The sequence below is a fragment of the Sphaerodactylus townsendi genome, linkage group LG03 (genome assembly GCF_021028975.2).
Source record: "Sphaerodactylus townsendi isolate TG3544 linkage group LG03, MPM_Stown_v2.3, whole genome shotgun sequence".
In the NCBI taxonomy this organism is placed as follows: Eukaryota; Metazoa; Chordata; class Lepidosauria; order Squamata; family Sphaerodactylidae; genus Sphaerodactylus; species Sphaerodactylus townsendi.
Genome location: NC_059427.1, coordinates 82232335 through 82252919, shown reverse-complemented (window position 1 = coordinate 82252919; position 20585 = coordinate 82232335). Strand labels below are relative to the sequence as shown.

General features: G+C 39.9%; 1 protein-coding gene across 2 annotated transcripts in view; it reads right to left on the bottom strand.

Annotated features, from left to right (window-relative positions):
* RNF130 (ring finger protein 130) overlaps positions 1–20585 on the bottom strand; it is a 77320-nt gene that overhangs the window by 19964 nt on the left and 36771 nt on the right. The window contains exons 4-8 of one of the 2 annotated variants that reach the window (XM_048488682.1): positions 9550–9621; positions 8665–8747; positions 7371–7467; positions 5550–5754; positions 228–321 (exon numbers count right to left, since the gene is read on the bottom strand). In XM_048488682.1, the coding sequence (XP_048344639.1) occupies positions 228–321; positions 5550–5754; positions 7371–7467; positions 8665–8747; positions 9550–9621 (551 nt within the window). The remainder of the gene's footprint in view (positions 1–227; positions 322–5549; positions 5755–7370; positions 7468–8664; positions 8748–9549; positions 9622–20585) is intronic. The other variant, XM_048488684.1, reaches the window with a different exon arrangement.

Genomic DNA, 20585 nt, shown 5'->3' with positions numbered 1-20585 from the left:
CTCCTATGCCACTGTCCCAGGATATGAAGTACATTCAAATGTTAATGCATTTGATCTATCTGAAAAGCCTGACCTAATACAAAAACAGCCAGTTACTGTGGGTTCTAGCAAATCAGTGAGAGAAACTGGGACTCTTCTTGTAAACCTAATTCTTCCTTCTATTCTTGTTATTTCTTTGAGTTGTTCTCGTTGTTTATATGCATACAGATACCTGAACTTTTACTTACTTGTTAGCATTTAAGTTAGCTGTGGCTTTGATGATCATGTAGCAGAGTGTTAAGGCACTCAGGAGGCCAAAACTGGCAATAATAAACCATTCTTCTGTTGACAAAGGAAAGGGAGGAAATCACTCGTGGAAGAAGGCATATGTCAAATCGATGGTAACATTGCCTTCAAAGACCAGAGGCAGGTCAACAATTGCAGCCAAGAGAGGCACCAGGAAGAGAAACATCACAGGGAAGCAGAAGGTTAGCCATAGAAGGTGCTGAATGAAGAAAGCCCAAACTTAAATGGACAAGCAAGAAAAACAGATATGATACAGTAACACCTCCCAGAAGAACCCAGAAGTTAGTGGTACATGACTAAAGTAAAATGCAAAGCAAGAAAAGTGGAAGCAGATTTTTTTATCAGCAATTAAAGAATGTCAAGAGTGATTATTTCTCTGTATTTAAGGCTACATGAAAGCACCCCCCCACAGGATTGGATACCACAGATCTGATCTGCTAACAGTAGCAACAGGTTCTAGTATCAGTGGAAGGTTCCACTGATAGAGGAAAATGCTCCTGTCAGTAGACTGTATCCACAGGACCCAAGCCACGCAAACCACTTCTCTGTTTGCTTCCCTTTATTCTAGAAAGAAGTATTTCAGTCTTTTTTTTTCAAAACACAGTTCAGCAAGTAGTCTGCATTAATACACAAATATAATTTTTTTATTTGAAAATAAACAGCCTAACAAGATGGACACTTTTAAGAGAAATACAATTTTCTCCATAATTGTTCAAGAATGCATCAGCAAGTTAAGGTTTAGCTTTCTGTGTTACCAAATTTGATGCAATGCATACAGACTATAACTACCTGAAAAGCCCTTGAAATGTTATTTTAATTTCTCCTTCTTACTATGATCTGCACTTTTATATGTCCAACTGGTGCCAAGTTAACGGATATGCTGTTGAAGAAGTTAAGAAATGTTTCTCTCTCACTCTCTAATCTTTGAGCAACAACCACTTAAAATATGTCAAGGTTTAGCCTACTATTAAGATTGGCTAAGTGGTGAAAAGTCCCAGGGAAAGAATATATGACAGACAGCCTTGCTGAAGCTAAGCCCTTATCAGTCTGGATGGAAGACCTCCTAGGTACTGCATGCATTCTATCCTGAGTTCCATGAAATAAAATAGGATATAAATAGAATAAACTTTGGAATGTCTAGTCAAAAGACAAGGTTTGCCAATTTACTGCTTACACACATTCTGGGGGATAAAGGGGATTAAAGGTGTGTTCAGGGTTCAACTGCAACCTAGCACTACTCCATTCACACAAGGATAATTGCCTAAGTGGTAGTACTGAACAAGCACAATCTTAGTGCAATTCAGATCACTAACCAAATGATGCAATCAAGTCATATATAAAATCACATATAAAAGTATCTTAAATAATCTATTGTATAACTGCATTTCATAAATGCTTGTTTCATTGTTGAATGTACAACAATTATGTAGCCTTGTGTTTCTACTTCCCTATTGCCTCCCTGTGTTGCTGCTGTTTCAGTAGTTCTCTTCTGTGCACATGAAAACATCTCTTGCTTCTGTTTATTGTCAACATGGGTAGTCTTTCTGCTATACCTTTAGCAAGCAAATTATATAGTGGTTTGGAAGCAATGAGGTTTTCTTCATGCAACTCTATTGCAATTTTTTAAAAATGACATTCATTGGCACATGACATTACACGAGCTGATGTGGACCATACAATATCTACTAAAAAGAATACTGGTAACATATTTGATTTACCATCACTGTACATTCTCAGAAGACAGAGATTGTTGGAAATATTAAATAAGTAATTGTATTTTAAAGCTAGATGTTTTGAAAGGGCCAGACAGCCATGTGTGCAGCACTCAGGACCAGAAACCTAGCTCCTGGGAGTTTGTAAAAGCAAACCAAGCCAGACATTACCGGTACTCTGAAGTGTGAGCATTCATTTCAGAAGCCATCTATGCTAGTAAAACTGTCAACGACCAAAACACATATCTGTTCATTATTAGGAGAAACAGCAGAGCTCTTAAGTCTAATAGCCTTATGGAGAAATGTCCTCTCATAATTAAAAGCAAGCCCATACAGCTTATGACTCATCAATCTGAACAAGTTTCACAAACTAGACTAGACAGGTGGCCACTACACATTTAATCAACCTTTTTCCTGCCTGTATAGGATTGGAAAAACAAGGAGATTGTCAAATACCTACCAGGCCATATTATGGATGAGACAAATTAGGCTTGGTGGGTCATAAGTGATGGAGATGCAGTTAAAGGCCACTCTAACTGTGGTTTCTCCCTAATCAATAGTCTCTCCAATGGAAACTGCCACAATCCCCCCCACAATATTTAACTCCCCTTTCTTAACCTCTGCTTCTTACCATAGCTTCCTACATACTGCAGTGTTGCCACAAAGTTCTCCTATTAGGTATTTACAATATCAGAGATAGGTATGGAGAATGGCAGAAGAAAAACCAGTGTTCATTCCTAGATCATCTGGCAGTTCAAACTACAGACTGGTAATGCTTATCACATGACCCTTTTAAAAACTGTTATTCTAAAATTACAAGCTGGTGCAAGTTCCAACCTGTAAGGTAGATTCAAGTCCTGTAACATCCTAGAGACCAATGAGATTTTGGGGCACAAGTATTTGAGAATCTAAGCTCTTTGTGTCAAATACCTAAGATTCTGCTAGACTTGAATCTAGCTGTTCTATATCACAGACCAATATGACTACACTTTTGAAAGGATTTGTAAGGTAGGGTTCAGTAGGTGGTGCTAGGTCAGGGGTCTGCAACCTGCGGCTCTCCAGATGTCCATGGACTACAATTCCCATCAACCCCTGCCAGCACGGCCAATTGGCCATGCTGGCAGGGGCTGATGGGATTTGTAGTCCATGGACATCTGGAGAGCCGCAGGTTGCAGACCCCTGTGCTAGGTGAACAATGCTCAGCTTCTTGGCCTTTGGGGTTTAGCAGGTTCCCTCAGGGTTCCATTCCATAGGGCTCCCCTTACTCTTTAACAGCTACATTAAAAAGGTACATTAAACCACTGAGTGAGGTCATCCAAAGCCTTGGGCTGAGCTGTCACCAATAGGCAGATGGCACTCATCTTCTCACACTTGGAGGTGATCCCAGGAAAGTTATAAAATCCCATCCTGGAGGCAGTTTTGGAGGGAATGCAGGCTAATAAACCAAAGCTTAATTTCAAGAAGAGTGAGTGGAATGACAGACTTGGGATCTAAGCTGACACCTGATCTTGATGTGTTACACTCCCCTTGAAGGAACAGGTCTCTAGGTTACAGGTACTGCTAGATCTGCTCCTACCACTGGATAAGCAGGGGGCAATGGTGACCAGAAGTATCTTTTACCAGCTTTGACTAGTTAGCCAGCTGAGGCCCTTTCTGGACATAAAATATCTTGCATCTGTGGTGCAAGCCATGATTACATCTAGATTAGATTACTGCAGTTTGGGACTACCCTTGAAAAGTGTTTGAAAACTTAAACAGGTGCACAGTGATGCAGCCAGGACATTGAGTGGGTTGTAGGGACTATATCACTCCAGTCTTGGTCCATTTACGCCAGTTTCCAGTTTCAATCTGGGCCCAAAAGTCAATCTGGACTCAAAAGTCTTATATGGTTTTGGGATTAGCATATTTTAAGGACCTCTTACTCCCATACAAACCTATACGAATACTACTGTCATTTTCTGAGGCCCTACTTCAGATACCTGTGCTTTCTGAGGTTAGACAGGTGGCAACCCACAACAGGTCTTCTTGGTCATGGTGCTAAAATAATGGAACTCCTTCTGCAGGTATACCTGTCCCCTTCTATCACTGTCTTCTGCCAGAGAATGAAGACTTCTTTCATCAGGTGTTCCCTCAATGATCCCTCCTTCCTACCTCATACTTTAATTGTTGTTTCTGAATTTTATATATGTATTCTAATTTTGATTGTAATTGGTTTTTATGATATGCTTTTATAATACTTTGTTTTTTAATTGTTAGCCACAGGGTAGCCCTGATCAGGCAGAAAAGGCAGGATATAAATTTTCTAAGTATCACTGACAACAACAACAGATCTTCTCCTCAGGTATTCCCACACATCTATCACATATGTACATTCAGTCCATTTCTAGTAATGGAAGGCATTCATTTAATACAACACCCAACAATTTTCAAAGTAAAGGCTACATACTGCATACTACATTATCATCAGATCATATAGTAAAGATGGTGTGCTAAGACAATTATTTGTTAACTGCAGTATTTATAGATCTCCTTTTCCAGATGAGTCTCAAAGTGGTATACCAAATGCAATGCTTCACAATAAAACAATTCAAAACCTCAGGCAGTAAACTGTAACAGCAGCTAACAAATGCCAAAGATTTAGGGATCACCAAAGACCCTTAAACAGAGCCATTTTGTAGCTTCTCCTAAAGCAAGACAGCAAGTGACAATCTGTACTTCCAATGGGAGTCACTTGAGAATGCTGAAGAATAAAATGTCTGGAGCAGATTGATACCATACCCATCTCCTTCACTAAAAGGACTTGTAGAAGAAATTGCTGGGAGAAATACAGACTGTACATAGGTAGAATTTGTGCATACAGCTACTGAATATGACAGAACAACCCATATTGAACAAAGAGGGGGAAAGGAGGTTTTGTATCCTTGAGGAAGTTATACAGTTCGATTAAGTTAGAACCCTATCTTTCAAGTAGGGTGTGGATTCTGTGGTTGAGTCAAAAGTAAAATTGTTATTTGCGGTATTTGCGGTATTTAGACATTAATACAGTGGCATGTTTGCCTAAAGCATATGCCCAATTTACAAGCACATAGTTGAATCCTGTAAACAGTCACACTAGACTTTTCTAACAGTGCTATGAACTGTTTGCATCAATCCCAAAGAGACACAGCAAATGACCTGGATTAGTTTCTTGAATTGTTGGATCCAGCTAAAGTGGTTTACAAACAGACAGCACTAATGGGAAAAAAGCTGTCAAACACTTTAACCATCTGAATTACCAGCCACTTAAATAATTACTTATTTTGTTAATTGGTGGGAAACGGTTTTATTGTTCAGCTACTGCTACAGCTGTTTTCAAGTTCAAGTGTCTCGATGTTAATCCTACTCTGATCCAACCCTATTAAAAATGAATAATGTTGTACATTGCCTTTCCAAACACACACACACACACACCATAAAACATTTGTTAAGTATATGCATGCTGTTAGCAGTGGATCAGATCTAAAGTGAAGAGAAAACCTGCGATACCCTAAATTAAAACCGAGCATCACTTACTAGTTACAGCAATGTTGATCTCTCCTGTCCTTGGGGTCAATTCCCCATCCTGTGGAAACTGTGATATACCAGAGGTATGCAGGGGCTCCAGGCTGAGTGTGCTGCCACTGCTAAGTTCACCAAGTACTGATCTCCTGTTGCCCAGCTGGCCTCTGGTGAGCCTTTCCATGTCAAAGGCCATATTGTCAGCACATGGAACGTTTGTCTGAAAGTATGATATTGTAATATTAAGATACTTTGTTTCACAGGCGGCTGCTAAGTTAGGCACACTTCAGTGAACATAGCAAAATGCAATGCATACTATGAGCAGTTGTCAGTGAGGTAGCATATTATACAGGAGAATGCTAGCAATGCTGAGCAGCAACTGGGAGTGGGGGAGGTAGCAACTCTTCGGATATATTGTTGAATCCTTAAGCAATCATAATGTGTTTTTCTGATAGCGCTCATGTTGTATGAAGACAGCATCAATGTTTTATAACCATTAACTCCTAAACATAGTTAGGTAAAACTCAATGAGAATTCATGGATAAAAATGGTCTTCAACTTTGGGCATATTTTGCCCAGAATGTGCTACATGAGTTACAACATATGTGAACATCTTCACTTATCATTTGAGAACCCAAACTTGTTACAGCTTATGATGATGGTCTACTTTCAATGGAGTATCTGTATTTATGTCTAAGACAAATTAAATATTCCATGATGAGGAACGCAAAGCGGGATGGCAGATCATGATATGATTGACTTGATGGCAGATATAGACACACCATAACATTTAAGAGGGTAGTTTTGTTCTTCCATAACTCTATTAAAGGACAGAAAGCAAATAACATTATTAACTTAGAAATAATCTGTAGTGTCCCATGGTATAGGCAGTGGATGCTAAATCATTATTCAAATCAAATCTTCTCTCTATAGGCTTGATACAACCATTTGTATCCCAGATGATAGACTCAACTGACAAGGTTAGGACCCACTTGTCTTCTTTTAGTGCTAACAGGTTAAGGTTGAAAATGCATTAGCACTGTTTACATAGATATCTCTCTCTGCTCTCTCTCCCATTACAAAGAGAAAGTGATAAATGCGCTGGGCCGTATTCTGATTATCTGAAGACTGTCTTCCATTCTCATAGGGACAGATTGTGTGATCAGGGATATACTAAATTCAAGTAAATGTGGTATAGTCTCAGCAAGAAATGTGGTTTTTCTTTCTTCATCAATGGGATGGAATAGGGAGGCAATGTGTTCATCTGAGGTCAAAAGCAGGTTGAGATTTCTTCCCATAATGTTACTATTGAACACACCCAGAAAATCGCCATCTAGAAATTAAGTGATCATCCATAAACCTTGAGGGAAAGGAAGCCAGACTGTTATATTATAAAATAGGTTTTACTTTGAAAAGATTTTTTCATGGAGCAAATTTGCTTGATCATACAATGCCTTAGTGTAACAGCACTTATCTCAAGGCATCACTTATCCCAAATTGCTTTGGCCTTGGTCCATGGCCAAGAGATAGATTAGAAGCTAACAAAGCACAGGAAAGAGAGATTAGTTTGAGTAAATCAGAGATTCTTTTAATCTCAATTTACACCTTGAGCTAAGTGGAGTATTCATACTTCATGACCTTACAGAGAATACAGAGCTGTGAGTGCAACACAATTTCATACAAGAAGAAGCTAATCAAGCAACAAAGGAAGCGAAGATAACAAATCTGAGAATTCCTGACCTTTTACTCATTTGTGAATTTACTGTTTTGTGACAGTGACAATGTTGGAAATCAAAACCTCTGCATTCCTGACTGAAAAAAGCTCTCTCAACTCACCACAATTCCCAGGGCTTTCAATATGTTCAGTTTACACATAGGACAGGTACAGTGCTCACTGAGCCAGGGATCCACACAGGTTTTGTGGAAAACATGCCTGAAAAAGAACAAAGACAATTTTGTAGAGACAGTGATAGTAAAACAAGATGAAGAATTTCTAACAATTGGTTTAGGGAGTTCTAGTAAAACTGGCATTCCTTCTTTAGTCAAACTCTACACATAAACTACCTCCTTCATACAAAGTTGGAAACATTCAATGCAGTGAGTCCACAGTAGCAATTTTTTACCCACTCTCCTCTCCCTCCGCACCTTCTGCAAATGCTGCTTTTCAAAGTCAGGGTATGCTTCCAAATGTACCATGCAGCACTGGGGGATAGCCTCTGCAAGATGATGTGCCAATTACACATGTCTTTCCCATCCAACCGTTGCCTGTATTCCCATGCAACAAATTGTTGGAGAAAAGACTTTTTTCACATGTTGGAGTACCATGGGATAGCACCAATAGGAACAAGCTCAAAGTCAAGGAGCCACCAACCTGATTGAACAAATGGCTGCCGAACTCAGACTTTGCTATGGGGCGGGGGGGGGGGGGGGCTCAAGATAGGGAAGAGCCTCCAATACTAGGATTTCTGTAAAATGATCTCCGCATTGTTTCTTCTCTTTATGTAAACAGGAGTATGTGGGCCTGACTCAGACTGGGACCATGGTGTAAGGGAAGAGGTGGAGTTATTGTATGATCCTGTCTCCTTGATTGATGGTGGAGAACAACCCAAACAAGATGGCCTACACCATCCAGGAGAACAGTGAGGGATGAGATATCTTTTTAAGAAAAACTTTTCCCGTGTGCCATGGTCCAGATCTGAATCAGGACCACACATTCCTGAAAAAATGCTGGGAGCTCCATAAGCATGAGCAGCCTTCTCCAGAAACATTTTTTTTCTTTTTAAAAGAACATCATACAGAACGAAGACTAGTCATACACAAGCTGCTTCCACTTGAGGATTTTTCCTTGCATGAAAAGTAGGGATCACCTGCATTACAGGGGAATGTCCACAGGGTATTGTCCTTGTGTTGTTTTTCTTTAATTACAGGGGAATATTTGCAGTGGCTATAAGGTAGTGCTCATATGGTTACTACCATAGAATACTACAGTTGAAAGTGTGCATTCACACAAATATACTGAAAGTTCATCTAAATTGGAGAAAGGGAAAACTCCCAGTACATATCTTCTTCAAGGGAAAACACCCCCCCCCCCCCCCCACACACAAATAGAAAAGAAAAACTGTGGGCTCACTTGCAAGGCAGAATGCGGACAACATCATTTTGCTTGTAACTTTCGATGCAGACAGCACAATGGTCAAAGTCTGGGTCTGTTTCCTAAAATGAATGTAAAGAAAATTCATGTAATAAACAGCACTGAACAAATAGCCGGAGATAACAGAAGTAGTGATCCAAGCTTCCTATTGTGGGATAATGAGGCGTGCACAAATAGAAGGATTGGAATATGTTTTACAGGTCACAGATGGTAAAAAGATAACTGTGAGAGTTCTACTACTCTTTGTGTAAAACATTTATTAGGTAAGGAAGGCAACAACAAACCCTTTGAATACAAGTGAATTTATTACAGGTTCTCATAACCAAAAATATAGAAATCAAAAGAGTTTGGGGGCAAGCAGAGAGGGGAAAATTTTTGAAGAAACAAGAAAAAAAGCATTCACACTTCTCTCCAGAGTAGTGTACAACTATTGGGGCGTTGTTAGATCATTGGCTTATGAGACAGAGGAAACAATTTCTTATGGGAAAAAAAAACTAAATCATAGCTAGGCTTGTATCAAAGAAACATGCTTGTATAAAAAAATAAATGCTATGCATGGTAGCAAATGATACTAGGGCCATGATAATACAATGCTGTTCCCCAGATAGGAGAATAAATACAACTATATAGGCTGCAAATACTGTTCCACTTTTAAAGAGTTGAGGTGGGCAGCTGAATCAGCACTGTTCAACAGGAAGAATAAGCAGGGAGAGTCTGGGCAAAAGCCCACTGAATAATTATTGAAAAGGCTAAACAACATGATGACTGCAGCAAGGTGAATAAACCATAAAGGGATAGAATTAACCAGCAATGAATAGTATTGTGTATAAATTAAAATATACAGTTAACAATTAGTGAGAATACCTTATCACCCTTCTTGATAGTCCTTGTTGTCAGTTTGCCAACAGCTTTCTTGGCAGCATCTCCAAGACGGCGCTATATGAAAATAATAAGGACATACTTAAGTGTTGGAAAACAAAACTTCTGTATCTTAACTATCTTCATTTCGCTATATACTAAATCTAAATGGTGCATTATTTCAGCTTATCCATTATGTTTACAAACACTCCAGAGTAATAATTAATAGGATATCACACCTGTGGTTACTCTGGTCATACACATCAAGCTCATTTTTATGTGCATCGGTTTTAGTTACAAGTAGAAGTATCTGTGTGTCAAATGCATATTCTAAGTTAGTCTTCTAAGACAACTGAGAGTTGCTATCTGCCAGCTGATTCAATAGATTTTTGACAGGCCATTTTGAATTCAGCAATCTCACATTTCCTTGCTTCAGTAATGAACAATCCCTCTCAGGAGGGAGAATAGGCTTGTATTGTACAGAGAAAGAGAGGCAAGAAAGTAACAGCACAATCCAGATGGGGGTGAGCAGGGGACAGTGTGGCAGAGGCAGTGTGGGTTCTGTTGGCACAGAATCCTGAGGCTATGGAGATGGCCTTCCTGGACTGGTATGGCTGGGAAAACCAGCTTTACTCAGCTCCTTCCCCTGAAATGCCCCTGGCCCGCCCTCCCCTGTGCTAGCATCTGCTCAGAAACCAGTGAAGCTCCCTGGCAGCACCTCCTTAAAGTGTAGCTCCCAGGCAGCACCCCCTACTGCCCCAACATTTTTCACTGCCCCCCATGATGTTTCCACCACCCGCAGGGGGCCAGTACTGCCCACTTTTGCAATCTCTACTGTAAACTGATGTGAATACACTTTTGAAAGTGTACAATTTTTCCACATTTCTGCTGGATGTTTTAATTTCAAATTTACTTTAATGTAAGCTAAATATCTGTACTTTAAACACTGTTTTAAAATGATAGTATATTATACAAACAATTTAGCACTCTAAACAAGAGTCCATCAACTAAGATAAAACTGCATCAAAATTATCCCTCTGAAATTTCAACAAGGGGATTCTACAAAAGCAATGAAATTGTTTTCCTTATCGAAACATTTTAGCTTAAGTTGTTCTCCTTAACAAAGCAGCTTAGCTTTAAAGGTGTAATGCTAATACCTTATGACTATTACAAAAAATTATTAAAAAAACCTCCAACACTGTTGGGCAAATTAAAAACAGAATTATTACACTGTCTAGCAAATTAGGTTCTGAACTAAAAAGGGTTTAAATTCTCATTTCAGTCAGGGATTCAGCTCTATGAAATATGAACAATTCAATCATCATAATGATTAGTCTTACAAAGTTCTTGCAACAAGTAAGCATATTACAAATGTAAGGAATCCAGTGGTGAAATACTTTCGTCATAAACACAGGTGAAATGCTCAAGAACAGGCTTCACTCACTCAAAATGTACAGCATGAAAGTCTGATGGCTTTTTTTCTTTTTCTATTTTTTCACCAGAAAAATCAGGAAGTCTTGGGAAGCATTAAAAAATTCCTACACAATGTTTCTATCTTTTGGAATGCATGAAATGTGCTAAAGCTGCATAGAATGCAGCAGTATAAAGCACTCTTTCTCTCACTGTTAGTACTGGATACATTGAAGTTTTGCTTGTAGAAAACTAAGGCATTTATACTTTTAAATACCATAAATATGCCAATGAACACAACCATGAATACTGAATTACAGATTATGCATTTGATGCTGCTAAGGTAACAAAATAGGGTTATGTTTCATAGGAAACTAAATATTTTGTATATTTTAATTTACCACCAAATTATTGTTTCTCTCAGAAAATGTGAGGACAGCCCCACCCCCCCCCCCCAATGCCTTCAACATTTCTGAAAGTTTTACACTTTCAGGAAGCAGAAGAAAGTAATGACTGCATTTAATGAACCCAGCATAATTTTTGCCACAAAAACCTATGTACAAGTGGATTATCTATCCCAAGAAATACACACTGATACAGTTAACTCGGGATTTCTCATTGGACTCAGGTAGTTTCAGCAAGTACGGGTATGTGGTTTGCTGCACCATCAAAATGGAAAGAAAGGTGGCCTTGAAAGATAGATGACCCATCCCTCTACTGGCTTCCTCTCATGAACATCAGTCCATGTCTGGACACTCTGAACACCACCCCACCCCCCCGGGTCAATTCTGTTCAGACACATACACTTTTGAACGGCTCCCCAATATCCTTTTGCTGTATCTTTGTAAGAAATGGCACAGCAACTAAAGCTTGATTCTGTTATTCCAAGACATCTCCTTGGCTAGTTCTTCCCATGACATGCTAATGACCAGAACTGGTGAAGTCTGAATCCATACACTTGTATGGCAGACAGCTGTATGGAATAAAATCCAGGCATTTTTACAGAAGGAGCAGGAATAATGGAGACAGCAACAGGAGGTACTGATAAGCTTCCAGGAACTGAGTTTATATGCTCTTACAAGTTACAGCTCAGAGGTTCAAATGCATTAAATACGGAAATCAAAATAATCTAATTCCATAGCCACAAATTGACAGAACCAGTAACAGTTAGTGGACCTGTCAACATTCACTCCACAATTTGTATTAAACTATGAAGCAGAGAATGGCAACTGAATGCAGTGGTCTGCTAGGAAGGGGTTATTACACCAAGGTCACTTATTACCATTGTTTGGAATTCTGGATTTCAGGGAAAGCACAAATCCTTGCTGTTGATTAGTATATAACCAAAGTCAAAAACTCCAAATAGCGGCTCCCTACAAGGAAGGGGAAAGCCTATGAACCTGAGGATTCTTTGGGCTCATTCACACAGTGACAATCCGTGACATACTCTTGCATGAAGACCATGGCCCTTTTTTAAAAAATTCTTTGTCTATGCAAACATGGGATGTTTGAGCAGCTGAGCAACTATAACAAACCAATTATGGTTTATAAGAAAGGAAACAATCTGCTCTGGAAGTCAAATGGATTGCAGTGTGCTGCCCTTACTCATTTCCATACCTGTAAGTAAACAAGCCTTCATTAAAAAAATCTCGATGGGCTTGTAATGTGGTAATAGATGGCTTAATTGCATTTTAAGAGAAGTGGACTGGTGAGGGCTTTTGTGTACCGCACTTCTAATTATCATGATGTCCCTAATTTTTCCTATCCTGATAGTACAAAAAAATCAAAGACAACATGATAAACTGGAGCTGAACAAGGTGAGTAAAACTTATCACCCTAGGAAACATGCATAGCCTACTTGGTATGCTATTATTACCACATCTTTCCTTCCACTCCAGAATCCACATGACTTGTGAAATGCTTGGTGGATAAATACGAGGAGTAGTATTTTCAGATAAAGAAGAAGTTTGCTTTTACAATAGCTTGAAATGAGGTGCTCCCTTCCAATGAGCAGTTATCCTATCACTGTTTTCTCATTTACAGTACCTAAGCTTTTCTGTCTGTGCTGTAGCTGTTGCTGCCTCTTCATGAAACTTTAATAAGATGAGCTTTTTAAACCACATAAAATTTTTATCAAGTTTCTCCTGACCTTTGTAAAATTCTAAAGCAGGGGAAAAGGTCATAGAAGCCATTATCGTTTAGCAACTGCTCTAAAGTGTAGTTTTTGAAAAAAGAAGCTAGGAAGCAGGACTGTTCCCTATTCAAATCAGTTGCTTGTTATGTTTTTCACAACAAAAGAAGCAAAATATGAACATAAAAAGATTAAGTCTAAAATGAACAATAACATAAGTGAGATCATAAACAAGAATGGCAATAACTAACTTCAGATGCACTGGAGAAAATGCATGGATCAGGCGACGACCCCAGAACAGAAGATTAGCAGACCCTCACTGAACTCAGTTAGACATCTAGGGGTTATATACCTGACTCAGTATTGCTGCTGGAGAAGCAAGATAATTTAGCTGTAAAAAATGCTTTATTCTGAGAATGGCTCCCTTAACCTGAGGATGACTCCCTATCTTAATCCAGCCAAACTGGACACACTGATCTATGCCATGGTAACATGGAGGCTACACTTCTGTAGTGAATATAGGGATCTAAAATCTTAGTGCCTTGCAGCCGGATGTCAAGAAGCTGATATCCCTGCAAAAAGTATATCCATCCCATTAAAACTGTGAAGAGGCAATGGGTTAGATGCAACCATACCATTTCATACTGCAATAAAGGTCAATAAATTGGTTCACTTTTACTAGGCTATGCTTTATTTGTGAAATACATATGCGTGCTTATAGTGGCCCTTTCCGTACAACGCAAATAAAACATTTCCAGGTAGGAAATAAATAATTTTCTACATGGATTTCTGCATGGTTTTTAGCCCAGACCATTTTATTTTGAGCCAGAAAATGTTTTCTCTGAATGCTGTTCTCTAGCTATTCTTTTTGTGAAAAGGTCTTGAAAACATTTTCACTTGCTGTTCAATCTCTTCAAAATGTTTCCCACACCTCTTTGCAGTTCCTGGACTCTCTCTTTGGCACAGTTTTCTGAGTTCACGCCAGCTGTCTCACACTGTATATCCATAGGTTTTTTTTTAATTGGTCGGGAGGGGTGTCATGTCTACATAGCTATGCAGACATGACCCTTAGAGCACTGCAGCATGGGGCTTTGAAGCTTCATAGCTACAAATCTAAGAAGTAGTTTAGAAAAAAAGGCACAAAATGGTGGTCAGGAAGTTTTTGAGGGGGTAAGTGCAGAAAAACCGGTGGGGTGAGGGGCGTTTGATAACATTTGCAAAACATCTTCAGGGGCTTGAGCAGAAAGTACTAGTGTTAGAGGTTGTTTTGAATTTGCAGTAGACCTATTACAAAGAAGGAGGTGTTTGTTCATGTGCGTGTGGGGGGGAGGCACTAGGGATGTGGCCTGGGAGCCAAGGGGAGTGGCAGCCTGAAAAGTTTGGTAATCACTGCTGTAGAGGAAGCAAGTAAGTAAATAAAAATTTAAGATATCTGAATTAATAAAAAGCAGATAAATGGAAGTACTGCATAAGGTCCAAAACTATCATTGGATACTCTTTGAAAAAGGAACTTGTATAATAGAACTGATATCTCAAATACAAATAAACCCCCTGACTATCTTTAAAAACCAATAGCTAAGAAAAACGAATGTACAATAATGTCCAAGTCCTGGTTTGTGTCTGCCTGTGGTTCTTACTAACTGATCGGTCTGAATGCAGAAATCCCAGTAGCCCTTTCAGACTGCTGTATCCAGAGAGAGAAGTCCATACCACAGAAAATCTTACCACTCAAACTATATCCAGCTATTATATGCAGCTATTATATTATATTATATTATATTATTATATTATATTATATTATATTATATTATATTATATTATATTATATTATATTATATTATATTATATTATAAGGACACACTCTCCTCTTCCCCTTCTCCACATCCACCCTGCAAAAGTAATGACTCATCAAGTAGGAATATGCTTCGGAGTACAGTGGTCTGACAGGGAGGATGTGTCTCACTGCATAACAGAAAGGGGATGAGGACTGTAAAATCTGAGGAAAAACACTGCCACCCCTTTTGAGGAAAGTATTTTTACAGTATACCAAAGAAATCACAGACTGAATTTAAAAAACTGATGGAAAAATACAACCGCAGAAAACTGATGGCAATGATAACTGAGGTTCCACTATATTTTTATATGAGAATGAATCCATTGTCATCTGCATCTTGTCACATCTGTATTCACATCCAATCAATAAGTCCTCTTACCAAACTAGGAAAAGTAGTAGTAGGTAGTAAAAAAATTATCTGGATTTAATATTCTCATGCTCCTACTGGTAAAACCAAGCTACAGCATGTGGTGTACAATTGTATGCCAGTGTTGCACCCACTGTTGGGCAGAATTCAAAGAACAGAAACACCAACGTTCCCTGTAAGCCATGTGAGTACATGGCTGCGCAGCCACATACTGATGCAGTGCAGGAAAGGGGCTGCTGGGCAGGAGGAGCTCTCCCAGGTAGCTCAGTTTTATGAACTTAGAGGAACTATTGAGAACCATCCATCCAAGGGAAATTTGGATTTTATTTCCTAAAAGTAGCCCGTCCGCCCCAAGATGCATAGTAGACCTCTTTTGAAACAGAACACATTTAAATTTACTTGCTATTGCATATTCAATCAATCCACTATTCACAAACTAAAACAAAAACAAAGCATGGTCAAGCCCTAAAGTAGTTCTTCAAATTTATTTTTATTTTATAGATAACCACTAAAAATGAATAGGACACTTCATTCCACAGACATACATTCCCATGTTAATCCTGCCCTTCCCAACGTCTATTCATATAACTTTCTGTAACCAAAATAAGAACTGAAAGCCAGTGAGGTATAGTGGTTAAGACTGTCAGACTAACATCCTGAAGACCCAGGTTTCAATCCCCACTAGAGCCATGGGAGCTCACTGGGCAACTTTAGGCCAGTCACATTTTCTTATCATATCCTACCCTACAGGGTAATTGTAAGGGTAAAATGGTACAGAGAACAATGTAAGCCATTTTGAATCCCCATTGGGGATAAAGGCAGAGTACAAATGAATTAAATGAATAACTGCATTAATCGCTATTCATATATTTTATGAAAGTTAATCTATTCTATATACTTATGGAAGCCAAATTAATACTGCTTATGACAAAATCTTGAGGCTCATGAACGAGGAGAAAAAAAGCATCATAACCTGGCTAGGTCTTTTTATAGTTAACCATCCAGGCAACAGTTCTACATTTGTACTTACCCCCCACCTTGGCTCAATAACGTTGTCTTCACTTTTGTACAACTCCAACCCTCTTTCCTTCACCTTTTCCCACTCTATAATCCTCTCATTCTTCCACTGATCCTCATTTCCTCTATCTGTGCAATAAATCTGTTCATCATATTTCCCTGCATTAATCCCACCCATGATCTCCAGTGCTGACACTGGATATGATAAGCTTTTGGAGTGCTGATGGAGCAATTATGTGCGAGTGGAAGATGACTGGCTAAAATCATACCTGCAGTTCTATTCTAGCTTAAGAGGAACAACAGGAGTAGCTGGGGCAAAAGTATCTAAAGGACTTGGTCAAAAGTGTGGCCTATGAGGCACCATCATTTCAAAAATGTAGGCATTTATAAGTAAAGAAAACTACACTTTTCATATCTATTTTAAAAAATAACCATAAAAGCAACTCCAGCTTGAATTTTGACACCGCTAACAGGAACCTTGCAATAATTAAGCTACTAAACCAGAATGTGGTACAGTTCTGTGGTTACAGCTTACCATGTCTCTGCTAGATAAATGGGTATGTTTGAACTACAACACCTGGCTAAACATTGTCATGCCCTTGCTCCTTACACAGTATGGCTACGTTAATGGATGGGGGAATAAACTTCAGAATAACGCTGTGTGTGAAAATGATCTGGGGGTATGGATGGACTGTAAGCTGAATATGAGACTTCAGTTTGGTGCAGAAGCAGAAAAGGCTATGATCTTGGGATGCATCAACAGGGGCATAACATACAAATCACAAGATGTCATAATCCTGCCATACACAGTACTTGAGAATACTGCGTGCAGTCCTGGAGGCCTCACCTCAAAAAGACCTGAGGAGAGTGTTATGAGGTTGACCAGGGGTTTGGAGACCAAGTTCTATGAGGAAAGGCTGAGGACTTGGGAATGTTCAGTCTGGAAAAGAGGAGGGTCATGATTGTTCTCTTTAAGTATTGAAAAAGCTATTAATTAGGGGAGGGCAGAGCTGTTCCTTTTGCGTCAGAGGATAGGACTCACAATAATGGGTTTAAATCAGAGGCGTACCAAGGGGAAATGGTGCCCACCGCTACCCCCCCCTTTGCTCTATTGGTGGCGGGGCTTAGGTGGCGTGGCCATGCCTCCCCAAGCCCCACCCCCAGCCTCTCCGGGGGGCTTTGCTCCCAACTCCCAGGGAGCCGGCAGCCAGTAGTCCCTTCTGCCCTTCCCTCCAGGGAGGCAGAAAAGACTGCCGTCTATCGGCCTCCGCACTTGCATTTATAGCACTGAGGTTGGGGATGGGGCTTGAGGAGGGTGTGGCCACAGTCCCACATTGCCCGAGGGGTGTGGCCACGTCTCCCCTAAGCCCTGCACCTGGCCTCAGTGCTATAAAAGCAAGTGCTGGAGGAGGATAGATGGCAGTCTTTTCTGCCTCCCTGGAGTGGAGGGCAGAAGGGGCTGCTGGCTGCAGCTCCCTGGGAGCAAGGGGGGGTGCCCTTGACCTCGCCCATGTTTATGACGACATGGGCGGGGTCAAGGGCACTGGAAGACGATGAGTCCTTGCCATCTTCTTCCTTGTCATGTGGGGGGCCGATTTTGCGCCCCCCATGTGGCCAGGTAAGTGGTGCCCCGGGGTAGAGGGTACCCCTCGTCCCCAGGTAAATATGCCACTGGTTTAATTATGGGTGGAAAGATACCAGCTGAACATTAGGGTTGTTTTTTTTACAGTGACAGTAGTTAAGCAGTGGAATTGGCTGCCTAGAGAGGTAGCGAGTTCCTCTTCTCTGGTAGTCTTCAAGCAGCAGGTGATCAAACAATTGTCAGAGAAGATATAGGTTGATTTTGCATTGAGCAGGGGGTTGGACTAGATTGTTTGTACGGTCCCTTCCGACTCTATATAATTCTATATAAATTAAACATAGAAAATATTGACTAGAAAATACTGAAGCAATGCTTTTTAATATGGACTTAGATCAGAACTGGGTAATGAAAATCAGAAAAATCAAGATTATAGAAAAAAATTAAAATTACATATTTAAGGAATTAAACTAAGCAAAAACATAGACGACTTGCTGGATAATAATTTTAAAGCAACAACTGCAGAAATAGAAAATGAACTGGCCCTTTGGAAAACTTTAAGATTATCAACTTTAGGTTGGATAAGCATAGGAAAGATGATGCTGGTATCAAAAATATATTATATAATCTTGAATTTTCCAATTATTATCCCAGATAAAACTATTAAAGATGGTTCCTGTTTCAAAATCAGAATGCTGACAGTCCTCAGAGCACCTTGGTGAAACTAATAAAAACTAACACTTAATTTCAAGAATATTTTTAGTTCTAAGGGCACCAAATATGAAATAGACCAAGTATGAAATAGACAAAGTAGAATATGAAAATATGAATATTTCAAAATATGAAACAGACAAAGTAGAATATGAACAGCAACGGAACCTGCTCAGTAAAGGCAACACGTATTTAGCTTTCACAGACACATACAAATAACAGCTAAATACAATATAAGGTAATATTTCAATTACAAATCAACTTCAAGGGCAGAGTCTCTGGGAATGGCTAATATTCTCACAGTGACTTGACAGTTCTGCAAGTTTTTCTCTAGCCAAGAAAAAAAGTTGACAAAAAACCAAGAGTTAGAAAAGTAAAACAACTTGGCAAAACAGGAAAAAATGAGACAAAAAGCCCCCCAAAAGGAAGGGAATATCTCCTTGCATCTAAATTAACAACCTCCTGATCTAATCTCCTCAGTGATTACAAAGCCTTCTTTCTAACATTTTGTATATCAGCAGAAAAGAAGGACAAATTAAACTCTAAACACAACAGCTTATCCTTAACTAATTCCCCACAAGACGATTTGTGGGAGTCAAGGCAGTTTATGATAAATGAGCTTATGTAGGGCAGTACAAATCTAGCAAAAAGTAAAAGCAGTTCAGAAGACCCAATGTTGTTGAGGATGGGTTGCCTATATCAGATTGGGAAATTTCTGGAGATATGGGGACTGTACCTGGAGGTGGAATGTGACATCATAGGGATGTGACATCATAGAAGATACAGGGGAAGCTGATCTCTATCCAAGAGACCCTGTAAGGTAGGGCCTGGAGATCTCACTTCTTCTCCTGACAGCTCCCCTGGAAAAAAATGGGAAGGTATGCTCTGTTGAGGCCCCTCCCCTCCTCAGAATCCTCCCTCCCAAATCTCTAGGAGTTTCCCATCCTGAAAGCAATTCTGGGAAGCATAAAGCCCCACCTGGAGGTTGATAACCATGGTTCGGCTAAGCCTATGTTTGTGACATCACACGCTAAAATGGAAAAGAGATGGGGCAATGAGGTAATACCACAACCTCCCATGCAGATCCATCATTATGCAGATGAATGCACTGGGGCGGGGGAAGGGGGAATAGAGGCCCTGTCCCTTCCCCCGCAACAGCTGGCTCCCTTCATTTGGTTTCCCTCACATCTCGAAATGAGGAAATGGCCTTGACTCTATCTCACCAGAACATCATGCTCTGCTGCACTCACCAGTGCCACCATCCTCATCATTGCTGCCTCTGCTGAGTTCCTCACAGGCTATCTGAGTTGAGTGATGCTCTGAGGAGATGGGCTGAGAAGCTGTTCCAGGACAGCTCCATGCTCCCTTGTCCTCCAGGCCCAGCAGTGGGTAGAGTATCGCCTGCCTCCTCTCTGCTGCCAGGGTCCAGCAATGGGAGGCAATTGGTGAGGTGACGATTGTGGCACTTTGGCAGGGGAGAGCTCTTGTGGTGGGTGCAGTGGAGGTAGGGGCAGAGCAGCTGACAAGGCAGCTTGTTGTGGGGCTGTGGCATCATCTCCTCGGAGCTGAACAATGATGACCAGGCAGTCTATGGAGGGTGTCCTCCTGCTGCTGTGGTCGCTGCCACTGCCCTGCCTCAGCCCCTTCTGTCCAAGGGAAAGATATATCTTGAGTAAACACAGTTTGGCAACCTTTTCCCCCCCAAGAGTTGCTCAAGGGATGTAATTAAGTGGATTATAAAGATTTCAGTCAAATATTATTTCACATATTTCTTTTAATTTATATTTCTATTTAATTTATTATGTAATCTTGAGTTAAAGGCATATTAAAAATTAAAAACTACTGATTAAAAATAAAACTACTGATTAATTACTACAGTTTTGCAAAATTTTGCAAGCTGACACACTGCTGTGATATTAGACATATTATTCACCATGATTGTATGGACATACTGTCATGGTGAATACATGTGGGAACACGAATGTAACAAATG